This window comes from Aulonocara stuartgranti (assembly GCF_965226115.1).
Source record: "Aulonocara stuartgranti genome assembly, chromosome: 6".
NCBI lineage: Eukaryota > Metazoa > Chordata > Actinopteri > Cichliformes > Cichlidae > Aulonocara > Aulonocara stuartgranti.
This window is the reverse complement of record NC_138944.1, coordinates 21,013,744-21,027,982: the sequence shown is the minus strand read 5'-3', so window position 1 is coordinate 21,027,982 and position 14,239 is coordinate 21,013,744. Positions and strand designations below refer to the sequence as shown.

The following is a 14,239-nucleotide window of genomic DNA, read 5'->3' as shown; positions in this document are numbered from 1 at the left end:
AGTAATGTACATAGAGAACTCATAAAAAGTAAAAACATATGAAACGTTTTGTGTGTGTTTGTAATTAAAACAAATACGTTGCATTATCCCGATATTCGAGAGCGCCATCATCTGGCGACATCGGGACTGTTCTTACCAGGAGGTAATATCAATGTAATAAAAGCGTAGGTAAATAATAATCTTTTTAATCTATTTATTTCGTTATTTTGCGTGTTTGTTTCTGAGCATCTACAATTGTAAACCATTACAGCTGTTTTTCTTTTAAAACGAAAAGCTCGCGCTAGATGACGCCCCTAATGACGTCTTACGAAACGACAGCACTCGCGAAAGATCGTGATATCTCGTGAACTGAGAGTCGACCGAGGATGGAGGAAGAGGCTCGCAAGCTTCTCGCGGAGGGAATTAAAAAGAAATTAACCAGTCCCGGTAAAGGAGACTTATCGACCTTTCCCAATGGAACTAAGGTAAGACCTCCGGTCCCAGCGACTGATCGGGTTCAATCCAGGCTTTAGTCTGAGTAACGCGACGAGGTACGTTAGCTAATGCTATCGGCGTTTATACCTTTGCTAACACTTTGGACTCGAGTCAGTCCGAGTCTTTGCTGTATCGGACGCTTCTGTGTACACACATCACCGACAAGCTAGAGTGTTTTGTCGATTTATGGTGATACAGTAGTAGACGGGGTTAGGATCGTTTTAGGCCTGGTTCGTTCCCCCCCCCTCTGTTTCATCTGATGGAAAGATAGGGGCGGGAACAGGACGGCCTGTGTTTGTAAATTCTGATTCGTCGAGCTCTCACGTCAGTCAATTTTTCATTTTTGTGATTGGTCACAGTGTGATACAACGCAGACCTTTACAGATATGTCATTTGGGGGTGCTAATTCTTCCTTCTTTTAGGTAATAACACCATTTCCCTTTTTATGATCAGGTGGTCTTTCACTACCGCACCAGCCTGTGTGAGGGCACCGTGCTGGATGACTCCAGAACCATGGGGGGCCGCAGTAAACCCATGGAGCTCATCCTGGGCAAAAAGTTTAAATTGGCTGTGTGGGAAAGACTGGTCATCACTATGAGAGAAGGAGAAGTTGCAGAATTTACCTGTGACACCAAGGTTGGTAAGCTGGTGATACTGGAATTGATTGGTTTAACAGTTCGTTCTTCCTCAGGGCTGATTGTATCTCTGTCTCATTCCTCAGCACACAGCACTTTATCCGCTTGTGTCCCAGTCCTTAAGAAACATCAGTGTTGGTAAGGACCCTCTGGAAGGCCAGAGGCACTGTTGTGGCATTGCCCAGATCCACTCGCACCACTCTCTGGGCCACAAGGACCTGGATCATCTCCAAGCCAATCCACAGCCACTTGTCTTTACTATCGAGCTGCTGGAGGTGAGCAGGAAGGAGAGCAACATCAATGGTGGTGCTGGGTTGGGTTCCAGTAATAGCACCAACACAGTACTTGAGTTTTTGTACATATATATTTTTGTATTTTCTTTATTGATTAGGCCATTAAAGATTGTGCTGTTAGTCCAAAGTGACACCTTAATTATGCTTGTTTGATCTTACCAGTAGTCCAAACTTAATAGAGCTTTTTTTTTTTATTCACAAAACGTCACCACAGCAGGTAGCTCTGCATGTTTGATTTGTCAGATTTTTAAATGTGAAGGATAATATTATTATTTTATTATCATTACGTTATCCATTAAGTAGATCAATGACTAAATGAGCTAAAAGGCAGCAGAATCTCACTTGTCAAAAGCTGGTACTGTAAAAATGTGTTATTTTTATATGAAAAATCATTATTAGAATAATTTTCAGTTAATTAGCTATAAATCAAATAGTTGTTTCAGCCTGTATTAACTTTGTATTAACTGTAAAGTTGTTTAATCTATATTATGAAATATTTTCAAGCTTTTCATGGGATCATGAAAAAGGAAAGAAAATACTAGTGAAAAATATATATTTTTCAAATTTCTTCCTCAGTAAATACACTCATTATATTCCATTAGTAGGTGCATCAAATATACTAAATATACTTCATGTGTCTCTCTACCTGCCCAGGTTCTTCCTCCCGGGTCATTCCAGCTGGATGTGTGGGCCATGACGGATAAAGAGAAACTCAGTTTTGTGCCTCAGATCCACGAGGAGGGCAACAAGCTCTTCAAAGAAGGCCACATCAGTGAGGCCAGAGACAAATACTACAATGGCATCGCCTGCCTTAAAAACCTACAGATCAAGGTTGGGGGACAGTCATGCATTTTGTGCACTGATAACCATGGACACATTGCTGTCATACATTTCCTTCCTTGAATATGTTTTCAAGTGGAATTAAGATTTGTGTCTCTTGTCATTTTGTTAATACTTTGTGAAATCTTTTATTCAGGAGCAACCTGGAGATGAAAGTTGGTTAAAGTTGGACGGGATGATCACAACACTGCTTCTCAACTACTGTCAGTGCCTCTTGCTCGAGGGCCAGTATTACGAGGTCATCGAACACTGCTCGTCCCTTCTCTTCAAATACGAGAGTAAGGCTGCATGACTCAAATTTAGTTAGTTTGCACCAATTTCACTGCTGACGGATGACACCACTTAAACGTTAGCGCAGGGCTCTAGACGAACTTTTTGCCATGGGCGTACCGGTACGCCTAACTTTAAAAAGTTAGGCACAAAAGTTAGGGGCACACAAATTTTATAATAATTGATATAATATAATGTGTTTTTCTGGATACACTGTGCTTTTTCAGCATTCAAAGATTGATGACACCGTGTCAGAGCACTGGCTATGAATTTCAGACGGATCAGGCCTTAACTTAACAGAAAAGTTAGCAATAGTTCTTTTCCTATTGCAGCTACATCCACTTCTGTCGTGCCTAGGCTGCTCACTAGGGCTGGGTATCATCACTGATTTCTATAATCCATTCGATTCCGGTTTTCAAAAAGACGTTATCACAGCGCGGAACGGACGCATCAGAATCGCTAAGCTCCGACAGCGTGTCCGTCTACGGGCCGTCGGGTGAGAAAGCCGAGAAAGACAAAGTTGATTCTGATGCGTCGGGTCGTTCTGTGTTTACGTCTTTGTGTGGAATCCGTGTACCTGCTCTCATTTGCTGTTTGGTTGTTGTTGAAATGGTTTTGTGAGCTTTAATCTGAGAATCTGGCGTTTCTGGCAAAACACAGTTATATTTAAAAGTCGATTCAGGATTTAATGAATTGATATCGCTTTATTCAAGCTACTCACCTCCCACTTCCACCTGCACTTTCAACTGGACCACGGCCAATCAGAGAGGTCCCGCCCCTTACTATCTCTGATAGGTTATTCCACGATAGGGGCAAAATGTGTGTCTGTTGTTGACCACAGGGAAGGTTGCAGATTTTTTTTTTTTTTTGCTACCTGAACAGTTGGTCGCACAGGTGCAACCAAATGTTGTTGTTTTTTTTAGTCGCACCACTGAAAAATTTGGTCGCATTTGCGACCAAATTGGTCGCACTCTAGAGCCCTGTAGCGTCTTGCTTATAATACAGCATTAGTTGCTTTCTCCCTTTTGCCTTTCTGTGGCACATTATCGTTGCTAAGAAACTTGGTAAAATACATCTTTTAATCTTTTTTTTTTTTTAAACAAATGTGACTCTGTTAGAGTCAGTTTTGTCAAAGTTGTCGCAGATTGCATAACTTCAATTATTTACCCCTCTTACGCTTGACTCTGACACCGCCACAACTACTAGCCTCATCGTCAAAGATAAGTCGCACCTCCTGGCTTAGGTCTGGAGCTGGGTCAGTGGATCACCTGGTTCCACCTCGTGGCCACAGATGCAACCACGCATCGATGTCATGCCCATGTCCTCCGATCCACTCCGGGGTATTACACAGAAAGTTGAACAGACGCAGAAACCAGCCTGAACCTGACTGATCGTATCAGTTGTGGTTGTCGTATTAGTCTTGTTTTTTTTTTTTTTCATTTCTATATTAAAATGGTAAAATACTGTTACTATTTTTGGCATTTATTCTTTACCATTTGGGAGTTTTATCACCAACACAAGGGTGCTCAGCATAATAAAATAAATCATTATACGTAGGTTATTTTACTTGTGACAGCTGATTGCTTCACAATTGCCCTCTGCACATACAAACACTAAACTATATCTCATGCCATACAAGTGAACTGTGCAGTTGTTCAGGGTTATTATGGCATGGAAAAGCGTCTCACTGTCATTAATATTATTGGACGCTGCTATTCTCGTTAGCTCATCCGTCCGAAGGATTGATGTGATGGCAAGGCACAAGAATTGCTCCTCCTGCTACTGTGGTAGTCAGATTTTAATAAAACGAGTGTTTTCGGGCCTCCTCGACTTCTCAGTGGATTTAAATTCTTGTTAGGTTTAGAAAAAACGTTCTTTCTGCATGTCACACATTACAATAATTTGCAAATTATGATGGATAACAAGCCAGTTGAGCTCCTATCTAATAATGATGTGTATGTGTTAGTCTCTGTAGAGAAATTACTCCTCTGCATTTAACCCATTCACCCAGTGAAGCAGTGGGCAGCCACCAGTGCAGCGCCCGAGGAGCAGTGGGTGGCTACAGTACCTTGCTCAGGGGTACCTCAGGGTAGCCGTTCAGTGGATTCGACCCCTGACCTTCCAATCATGGGCAACCACTTTACCTACTGAGCTATCCCTGCCCTGTGTCACCAATGCTGTAGTTTGAATAGTTGTTCTTCCTCCTCCTAACAGACAACGTAAAGGCCCTTTACAAGCGCGCTAAAGCCCACGCTGCTGTGTGGAACGAGACGGAGGCGCGAGCCGACTTCACGAAGCTCTTGGAACTGGATCCTTCTCTGGGACCGTCTGTGGCCAAGGAGCTGAAAACCATGGAGGAGAGGATCCGCTCCAAACAGAAGGAGGAAAAGGGTCGCTACAAGGACCTGTTCAACTACAACACGCCACCAGCTACTGCCACTACAGTCAGTGCAGTTTGAGTTTTTCCTAATTGCACTGATCATATTCACAGGCCCGCAAGTGAGGAGCTTGTTTTGTAAGTAAGTCGTATTGTGTTTTAATGAAGCGTGTTATACTCCTTCCTTCTTGCAGGGTTGAAGTCTCGATGAGTTGGACTCGAGAGGATGCCTGTTAATTTCAAGATGGAGGAGAGAAACAGTCGGTGCGCTCGGCGTTTCACTTTTATTCCATCCAAGCCAAACACCCAGCCACGGGTCGATGCGCAAACAAAACTTGCATTGCAGCTTTAGTCCTCTAAATGTTAAATTAAGATTTTGATTTGAAAATGTTTATGTTGTAGCTGGAATTTAAAGTGAAAACCCAGTTTTTTTAGAGGACTGTAATGTAAGGCACAGCCATTAATTCAGTCTGTAATATTAATTTAAAGGAAGGTTTTTTTTTTTTCCATTTACCTTCTTAAAGGGAGCGTTTTCCTTTTAATGATCAACTTATCTGCAATTTGGGAGCCCATTACCATGATCAAAATGATCAGAAAATCTTGTTTTTTTGGACAATCATGTATCTCATCTTTGCCTCGCACCCCCTTTCTATTATGGTCACAGCAGAATCACCATGACTACATGATACGTGGGCCATGAAACGTAACCTCTGCGACAATCTTATAAAACACTTTCATTGTCTTTGCTTTCTACTGTGTACTTATTTCACGTATGTACTAAATACTACCTTTATTTTTATGTCAAGATGTACTCTGCGCAAATTCACAGTATCTCATTCACTTGCTTAGAAAGAGCCACTCTACTGTTCATGTGAAGCAGTGCGTCATTTAGCCCAAGCTTGCCTGCAGTGACATGTTATTGAGGTTGTGATTGTGGAACTGTAAATAAATCTGTGTTTATCCTCAGCTTTGTGTTTTGTTAAATACGGCCTTTCGAGCTGGATTTATTTAAAAAAAAAATTTGGATGTTTTCTATCAATCAGAAGTCTTGAGTGAAAAAAAACAAACTGTCCTTGCTCTTTAAACATTTTCTAGATTAAGGCCGTTGAGTTTAATTTCCTAAAAATAAAGAAATAAATCTGCCAAGTATGTTGTCAAAACACTATTTCCAAGGTCAATAAACATTTCAACTACTTATATAAAAACAAAAAACACTCCATTCAAAGATGTTGAGTCACATTTGTTTGATAAAACCTACTGTAACATCTTAAAAACCTAAAAAGCATTTTACAGTTTTTTTGTGATTTTTTTTTTTATTTATACATACCGAATCTCAAAAATCTGGTTTACAAAATTTCCATACTAACAAACTGACATGAGATATACAGAGTTCTTGGGAATGAGAAACATCCGACGTGTGTTTACAAAATACGGAAAACAAAACAAGGGTGAAAGGAACAGGAGGATATTCAAGATGTACAGAATAACAGAAAATGCTCATGGGTTGAAAACTGGATGTTCAAAATCGACACAGGAGCACTGGTGCAGTGGGGACATCTTTTAAAAAAGTCAACTTTCTTGGTCAAATCCCATTGTTGAACAAATATAAACATTCCCATCCACTTTGATATCCCCAGCTTGACCTAAAAATGTGCTGAAATTCCCCACATTTTTAAAATAGATATAAAATTTTCTGTTTGCGTACGCCCAACGAGTTGCAGAAAGTTTGTCTTTACCAAAATGGGCGAGGGGGAAATGCTGTGAACAGATACAAGGGGGCATAATGCACCTCTAAAAAGCCAGTGGAAAGAGGAAGGATTTAATTTATAATAACAAAAAAAAAAAAAAAGGTTATAAAACATCGAATGGGGATCACGATGTGGGCAGGTGTCACAGGAAAAACAGTGCCAGGTGGAGGGATTTGTCCAAAAGGTTATGTGCGGGCGCTTCTCTCCGTCTCTGCAAGACACTCCCTGACCAGTGCACGGGCATGGATTATACCTGTATGACACAAACACAAGGCAAGTTTACAAAAAAATAAAGAAATTTAAAAAAACCTCAAATACAACAAACGCAACAGTCATTACTGCCAAGTTAGAGGTCTCTCATTAACCAAGAAAACTGAGTTGATTTAACCCATAAAAGTATTTCAAAGAAGACCCGCTAATGTTGTTTTCTTACCTAATTAGTGAAAAGTTGCTGTCATTTCATATTCCAGCTATACCTCAAAAACACTTTTTGGCTATCATGCCATTTAAAATTTTAACTTTCCTTTTATACTTTTAATAAAATTCTAGTTTTTGTGTTTTTACCCCAAACTTCCTGCATTTGTTTCCTATGGAATTACCCTATATTCTTACAAAGTGTGAGTGTCAGGAATATATTTTTGTGGACCACAAAGAGTGCAACCACTTAGGTTATTTTACACAACAAGAACTAACACACAGTTTATCCCCAGTGATTGTGTCACTGTAGACAAACGCTTGTGCCATTCACGGGAAGGTTCAGATTTTTACAATATAATCCAAACAAGCCCGTCGAGTATGGCCTAAAGATCTTCTTGGTTTGTGATGCACAAATCTGGACTCAACAAAATGGTGGATGAAAATACCAGAGAAGGGAAAAAAAGCACAACTGATCCTGTTCTACAATAAGACCAAAGGAGGTGTAGATACTGTGGATACACAAGACTTCTGGAATGATGCATTTTGGACACACAAGACTAAAGTGGAGATATTCTGGGTAATGCACAGCACAACACAAATCAAACAGCATATCAGCACAAACATCTGTCTTGAACTATCAGAGTGGTGGAGGTACAGAACAAATCCCTGCAAACTTCAATGAACTGAAGCAGCTTTGTAAAGAAGAGTGGGATCATTACTCCAAAGATATGAAACTCAGCCATACAGAAAATGAGAACTTATTTTTAGTTATTGCTGCTAAATGTACACAAGCTACCAAATAATAGAGTGTACTTATAGTTTCACAGGACTGCACAGTCATGTGACAAACCTTATCTTTTAAATGCATGTATGCAACTCAGTTTCACTAAATTCTTCACTGTGCCCCACACTTTGACAAATGTGTCTTAGTGGATAACTGACTGTGATAACTTCCAGCTGTCATGGGGGGCTTTACCTGGCAAATTTCTTATAAATGTGTTTATTGGGCTTTAAGTCTTCAGCTGGAGTCAGAGACAATTTTCTTTATATAAAAGGATAATAACAGAGCACTGTTACTGCAGCTAGTAAATAAGCATTTTCAGAATAAGCTGTGTGAAATCCACATTCACCAAAGAGCTAAGGCAAGTGAACAGTTCACCAGTCTTCCTCTGATTCCATTTGCATAATAGATGCATTAAAAAAAACAAAAAACTTCACCCCACCCCCCAAACACCGAAACAACAACAACAATGATCTGAATCCTACTGACATGCACTTTTGACTACTAAAACATACCTCTCTTTAGCCTCTCCATAGCGCTCTTGCTCCCTGCGTACGTGGGCCTGATCTCACGGCTCATCTCCTCAATGACAGACAGGAGCTCACTGTAGGTGGACCCTTGGGACACTTTCACAGGCTGTTTGGGAAAGTAGTAAAAAACGTTAGTCATGTCACAGTTCCACATACACACCAGACATGAATGAAAAAAATGTAGATTTTTTTTCTTTTTTTGTAGAATGACATGAAAATCAGAATCAGAATCAGAATACTTTATTGATCCCTGGGGGAAATTATTTTTTGTTACAGTGCTCCATTTTAAACCAACATTAAGACAAGACAGACAATACGCTAACTAAGAATAGTACAATATATACATATATATACATACATACATACATACATACATACATAAGTCACTTATAAATAAATATTTGGAAAAGAAACATGTGTAGTTGTAGCAGCAAACAGTGTGTTAAGTGGATGCGTTGTACAGGGAGATGGCCACAGGCAGGAATGATTTCCTGTGTCGTTCAGTGGTGCTTTTCGGTAATCTCAGTCTCTCACTGAACGAGCTCCTGTGACTGACCAACATGTCATGGAGTGGGTGGGAGGTGTTATCCAACATTGTCTTTATCTTGGACAGCATCCGCCTCTCCGACACCACCTTGAGGGAGTCCAGCTCCATCCCCACAACATTGCTGGCCTTACGGATCAGTTTATTAAGTCTGTTGGCATCTGCGACCCTCAGCCTGCTCCCCCAGCATGCAACAGCATAGAGGATCGCACTGGCCACCACAGACTCATAGAAAATCCTCAGCATTTTCTGGCAGATGTTGAAGGACCTCAGTCGCCTCAAAAAATAGAGACGACTCTGGCCCTTCCTGTAAAGTGCTGTGGTGTTTTTAGCCCAGTCCAGTTTATTGTTTGCTTTTTACAGCAGATGTAACAACAATGTTCCCTGTAATTTTTCATGTGTCTGAGCGAACACACAAACTCCCTGAGCGGACCCTTGGACCACTGTGAGCAACAGCAGACTTGTGCACTGTGATCACGCCAGCATCGAATCCATCCAAGTTACATGGTTTATTAAAATAATCAAATTACAGCATTTACATTTATGTTAGACTACTTTTAATTAACTGCTTTAGCCCACTTACAATGAAAATTTAAAAGAAATCTTGTTCATGACCTGTGTAGTATGTTAACACTATTGGAAGTACAAATAACTTGAACTCCAATTTTGAAAACACAACTTTATTTTTTTTATAAAGCTCTGACTTGTATTATGAGTCTGAGTCTGTGGTCTGGGAGAGAGTCCTGTAACTCTCTGTCTGCAAAATACAGTATATAAAGACCAATGCTGGGCAATTAATTATATAGTTACTTCTTCAAAAAAGTAACTGAGTTTTGCAAACAACAAAGTTTTTTGCAGCTGTTTACCTAAAAGGTTTTTTTTAAACAAACATTTCACACTATTTACAGAACAATCAGGTGTTCTGCATCAAATCTGATGCCACACAAATTATTTGTGCCACCAAGAAAATAATTTCTGTCCACTATGATAAAGGAGAACATCAAAAGCCTGATACCTGCAGGCCTGACAACAGGAGATGCATCACTCCTGTAACACCTGTAACATTTAGTTCTGACACACACAACAAAACTATTGAATACACTACACACTAACTACACAAGATTTGCGCTAAATGTCCCAAATCACTCACATCTCAAAACCGCCGTAACTTCTAAAACTTCCTCCCGTTTCTTTACAACTAAATGCCATGTTTTGATTGCTCGACATGGTACATTTTTCGACCAATAGGAAAGAGTGGGGGTGTTTTGGTTTTGTCTTTGCTAACAGGCGGAGATTGCGTTCGAGCGTTTTCCTTATAAAACGCTGTTTTTACTGTTTCAGGAAGGAAGAAAGAAAACCAAACATTGTATATTTCTTTTTTTATCACAACTCTGGTTTCACATGACCTATCAACACAATTTAAAAAGTGGTATAAAGTCCAGACTTTTTCCCGTCTGTCCTGCTCACATCTCCAATGGTTGTACACGTTGTCATTAATTTGGCTTCACTCCACATCAGCCACGCCGCTTTGCTGGCTAAAACACCAGTGTCGGCACAGAAGGACGCTGTCATAGCTTGTCAACGACGTTGATTAGCTGCGTATATACGAATGTGAATCGCATCATTGGCTGGACTATGGGATAAGGTGGCATCGTTCTAATCCCATAGGGGAGCAGCCAGTCACTCACTGACTAACACTATAAAACAGAATTGTTAACGTATTTACTTTAATTTCAATTCAGGTAAGGATTTTTTTTGTGCGCAATGCAGATTTTTTCTGCACAGAGACTGTGCCAGCTGTGTGCAATTGCGCACGCGCGCAGCTTAGAGGGGACATTGTGTAACAATGATGAAATAATTATAATACTGCAATGATGTAGTATTGTAGTGTTCAAGTATTCACTGTCTCATCTAACAATAATGTAACTGCTCCCATGTCCTCTCAGAACTCTTTTGAAATCAAGTTCCCTTCAGTGGTTTCAATTTATGCTAATGAAACATGCTTCAGTCAAACCGTGACCGCCTTCCACTGCCAACAATATTTACTGTACTTAATCAATATAGCACTAATAAGTAGTGCAGAAAGGCACATTTTTTTCTACTACCTTAGAGGGTGACTTTACTGATAGACATTTCTATAGTATCTTCTTGTATGTTGTAATGCTTTAACTTAACTTACTTAAACTTAACTGTTTAACTCCTAATGCTTCACTTTTTGCTGGATGTATGGGAACAAAAACAAACTTCTGTGCAGCTTCAAATAAAGCAGATTTTATCACGCCTTTCAGAAATAATTCAGTAACAGTAAAGAGGTGAATTTAATCAAACCCCAGGCTGGGACATGAGTGTGAAAAGTATGTGAATACACAAGTTGTTTTTTTTTTTTATTTATTTACTCAGTTAAGGTCCAGTATTGACATAATCAGAGTGGTTGAAAATCCATGTTTGGTGACCTATGCTTCAGTAAAAACATGACAACTCTTTACTAAAGCAGTCTGTATTCAAGTATCAGAGCAATTAAATTGTTGTTGTACCTGAACAAAGCCCATGGAGGGCGGGCCAAAGTCACTGAAGGCTGGCCTGAAGTTGGACGACGATGGAAGAGAGGGAGAGGGCACAGAAGACCCTGGCCAGAAGGAGAGAAGAGATAGAACACATTAAAGGCTGAACCTAAAACACAAGCAATTTTGTTTCAAATGTAAAATCTTAAAAAATAGTTTAATAATACTATTATGCTGTATTGTTAATGACTGATAAAATATTGTGTGGGGCAGCACTGGTTTATGAAGGCAATGGGACTGTTGAACATAGTCACAGTGTGAACTGTTTTATACATACACACCACAGGAAACTGACAACATGCTAATAACGGCACTGCACAACATTAAAGCTGGTCCTAAAGTACCTGGTGGAGTGTGGTTGGAGCCAGATGGTGCAGGAGCAATGGGTTTGTAACTCATGGCGATTTCAGCAGGCAGCTCCCCGTACGACGTGCCGCTTCCTTCAGTCCCGTCAACCCGATACTTATACAGCTTTACAGGTGATGATGAGCTCCTAAGAGCTAATGCATAAAGATACACAGAAACACAAATGCAATTCAATCCATGAATAGAAGGAAGCAAAGGAAGCTGTGAATCAGAATAATCAGGAATCACCATCAACAAAAGTCGGAGAGGAAATGAGCACAATTGACCTTTCTTTAACAGCAGTAGCAAGACTTGTCAGCCTGGATGTGTTTGGGAGCAACACAAGCATTTTTTATGTAAAAAAAACGGAGCACGTTTGCCTTAGGTCACACATTACACAACAAAATTTATGACCTGTCAGTGGAAACGTTTCTCATTCAGGTTGCTTTTGCAGCAGAGAGATGAGAAAACCGACAGGAAACCAAGGTCCTCACTGCGGACATTTTATACTCTGTGCTAAAATGACGCCTTTTCTTAGGTTCAACTTTAACATTTGAACTTTATGGCAAAAATTAACAGGCTTGAATTCAGAAAAGATCATTATGCTGTATTACATGATCATTACTGCTGTAGTCACATTTACTTCTGATCAGACATTCGCAGAGCACTTGTTTTGTACATAAAGCATAACATTTCTACCCATCCCCATGTCCTCTATATATATATAAATATTAAACCTTATACTGCCCCATTAATTATAGCAAAGTTATTGTGAAAAATTTAAAAAAAAAAAAGTTAACTCATTCACAGGGGACCAGGTGGATTTCAATGATTTTAGCTGACCCATGATAGTAACTTGCACTGTATGGGAAAGTACATTAAATCTTCCCATTCAGTCACAAAACAACAAGTGCCATTAAAAACATACCCATGCTCGTGTTCAACCAAATGAGCTTTCACAGGTCATCTAAGAGTCCGCTGGACTCTAATTTAACAATTTGCAGCAAAAACATCGTAATTACAATACAAGTTCCCTAATCTGTCAATGGTACTCTGACTGCAGAGAACCATAGCTTAATATCAGACTACACTGAATGTGTCAACCTGTGAACTGTACTTGTTTTGTGTTTTAAGCCGCCTCTAATGAAGCTTTTCATAGGCTGGGTGAGTGTGAATGTGGTCACTCAAAGTCGCACGAGGGGAGCCCAGAGGTGCTCAATGAAACAAAAGCTGACGTTAGCATTTACATAAAGCTGCCAAGCTAACTACTACTTGGTAACGTTAGCCGGATTAGCTTGCTTTTGCCGGTTACCACAAAAACATAAGTAAACCCCAACCAAACAGGCTTACCGTTTACATTCTAATACAGACAGCGACTATTAATAGCGTTAAACTAAACTTGTGACCACCGATGACACCTGAAACGATACAAAAAAGTGGCAATTTTGTACCTTTTTAGGGAGACGTGAAATCCTCTGTGGGACGCGAGCTCTGACTCTTCCTCAGTGACTGAGTCTGCGCAGACGAGGGGGCTGTTTTTTCTTTTTTTTTTTAATCTTTACAGCGATTTGATTGGTCGGTTTACATGTGACATATGTCCTAAATGTTTTCGTCGCCAGAAACTACTACCGCGCCAAACCCGCGTCATACGTAGGGAAAATGAAAATACGAACGCTGAAACAAATGGCAGATATAGTTATAGATAAATACATTACGATATTTAGGAGAGAAATTCTTTCCCATTTACATAATAATTATAAAGTCTAGAAGAACTTTTAGACTTTGAAACATGTCTGAATAGTTAATATGAAATGGGAACATTTTACCCCTTGATGTACCTTCATTTTTCTGTTTTCACTCCCACATTTTAAATTTAAATATATATTTGCGTAACTTGATTGAATGCTTTACTCATGATAAAAAATTGTTCCCATTAATACTTTATTACATAGGTAATTACAATTCATGCGAGGGCATAGATAGATAGATAGATAGATAGATAGATAGATAGATAGATAGATAGATAGATAGATAGTCAAGGCTGAGAAGGTCTGGACATGTGCAGAGGGATAATGGATATACTGGACAAGGGATGTAGAAGGAGAGAAAGGGAAAGATCAGAGGGTTGATGTGAAAGAGAAGAATGCAAGGGACAGGGTGAGATGGAGGCAGTTGAGGCGCTGCAGTGACCCCTTAAATGGAGCAGCCAAAGAAGAAGAATAGGATCACAAAAGATGTCCTTTTTGCAGTACTTCAGCATGTTTACATGTTACACATTTCGATGTTTTTTTTCCTCGCTACCTAGCCTGACCTGTCTCCCCAATGTGATGTTTGTGTATTGCATGTACGGTCGGCAAGGTCGGTCATCTTCGGGAAAAAGACCTGCAACTGACAAATAAAGGCTATCTCATCTCTCATCTCACA

The 14,239-nt window shown here is 39.9% G+C and overlaps 2 protein-coding genes across 3 annotated transcripts in view; one reads left to right on the top strand and one right to left on the bottom strand.

The window, feature by feature from the left end:
* The first annotated feature begins 319 nt into the window (after window positions 1–319).
* aip (aryl hydrocarbon receptor interacting protein) lies at window positions 320–5,855 on the top strand. Of its 2 annotated transcripts, XM_082535247.1 has the most exons (7): window positions 321–464; window positions 928–1,110; window positions 1,196–1,384; window positions 2,057–2,233; window positions 2,379–2,520; window positions 4,727–4,956; window positions 5,084–5,855. In XM_082535247.1, the coding sequence occupies exons 1-7, from the start codon at window positions 366–368 to the stop codon at window positions 5,087–5,089; spliced, it is 1,026 nt and encodes a 341-aa protein (XP_082391373.1). In that variant the 5' UTR covers window positions 321–365; the 3' UTR covers window positions 5,090–5,855. The 2 variants fall into 2 exon arrangements, with proteins under 2 accessions (XP_082391372.1, XP_082391373.1); XM_082535246.1 differs by lacking the exon at window positions 5,084–5,855 and having other exon boundaries at window positions 320–464; window positions 4,727–4,986.
* A 253-nt stretch (window positions 5,856–6,108) lies between these two features.
* Window positions 6,109–14,239, bottom strand: part of cdk2ap2 (cyclin dependent kinase 2 associated protein 2) — a 44,766-nt gene continuing 36,635 nt past the window's right edge. The window contains exons 3-6 of the mRNA XM_082535258.1: window positions 11,815–11,970; window positions 11,444–11,535; window positions 8,351–8,471; window positions 6,109–6,890 (exon numbers count right to left, since the gene is read on the bottom strand). Coding sequence (XP_082391384.1) covers window positions 6,823–6,890; window positions 8,351–8,471; window positions 11,444–11,535; window positions 11,815–11,970 — 437 coding nt within the window. The 3' untranslated portion in view covers window positions 6,109–6,822. The remainder of the gene's footprint in view (window positions 6,891–8,350; window positions 8,472–11,443; window positions 11,536–11,814; window positions 11,971–14,239) is intronic.

Excerpts from the sequence above, each read along its gene's own strand:
- aip (XM_082535246.1), top strand. The coding sequence starts at position 366 with ATGGAGGAAGAGGCTCGCAAGCTTCTCGCGGAGGGAATTAAAAAGAAA. Across the intron at positions 1,385-2,056 it reads TTACTATCGAGCTGCTGGAG|GTTCTTCCTCCCGGGTCATT; the intron begins GTGAGCAGGAAG and ends CTACCTGCCCAG. Across the intron at positions 2,521-4,726 it reads CCTTCTCTTCAAATACGAGA|ACAACGTAAAGGCCCTTTAC; the intron begins GTAAGGCTGCAT and ends TCCTCCTAACAG.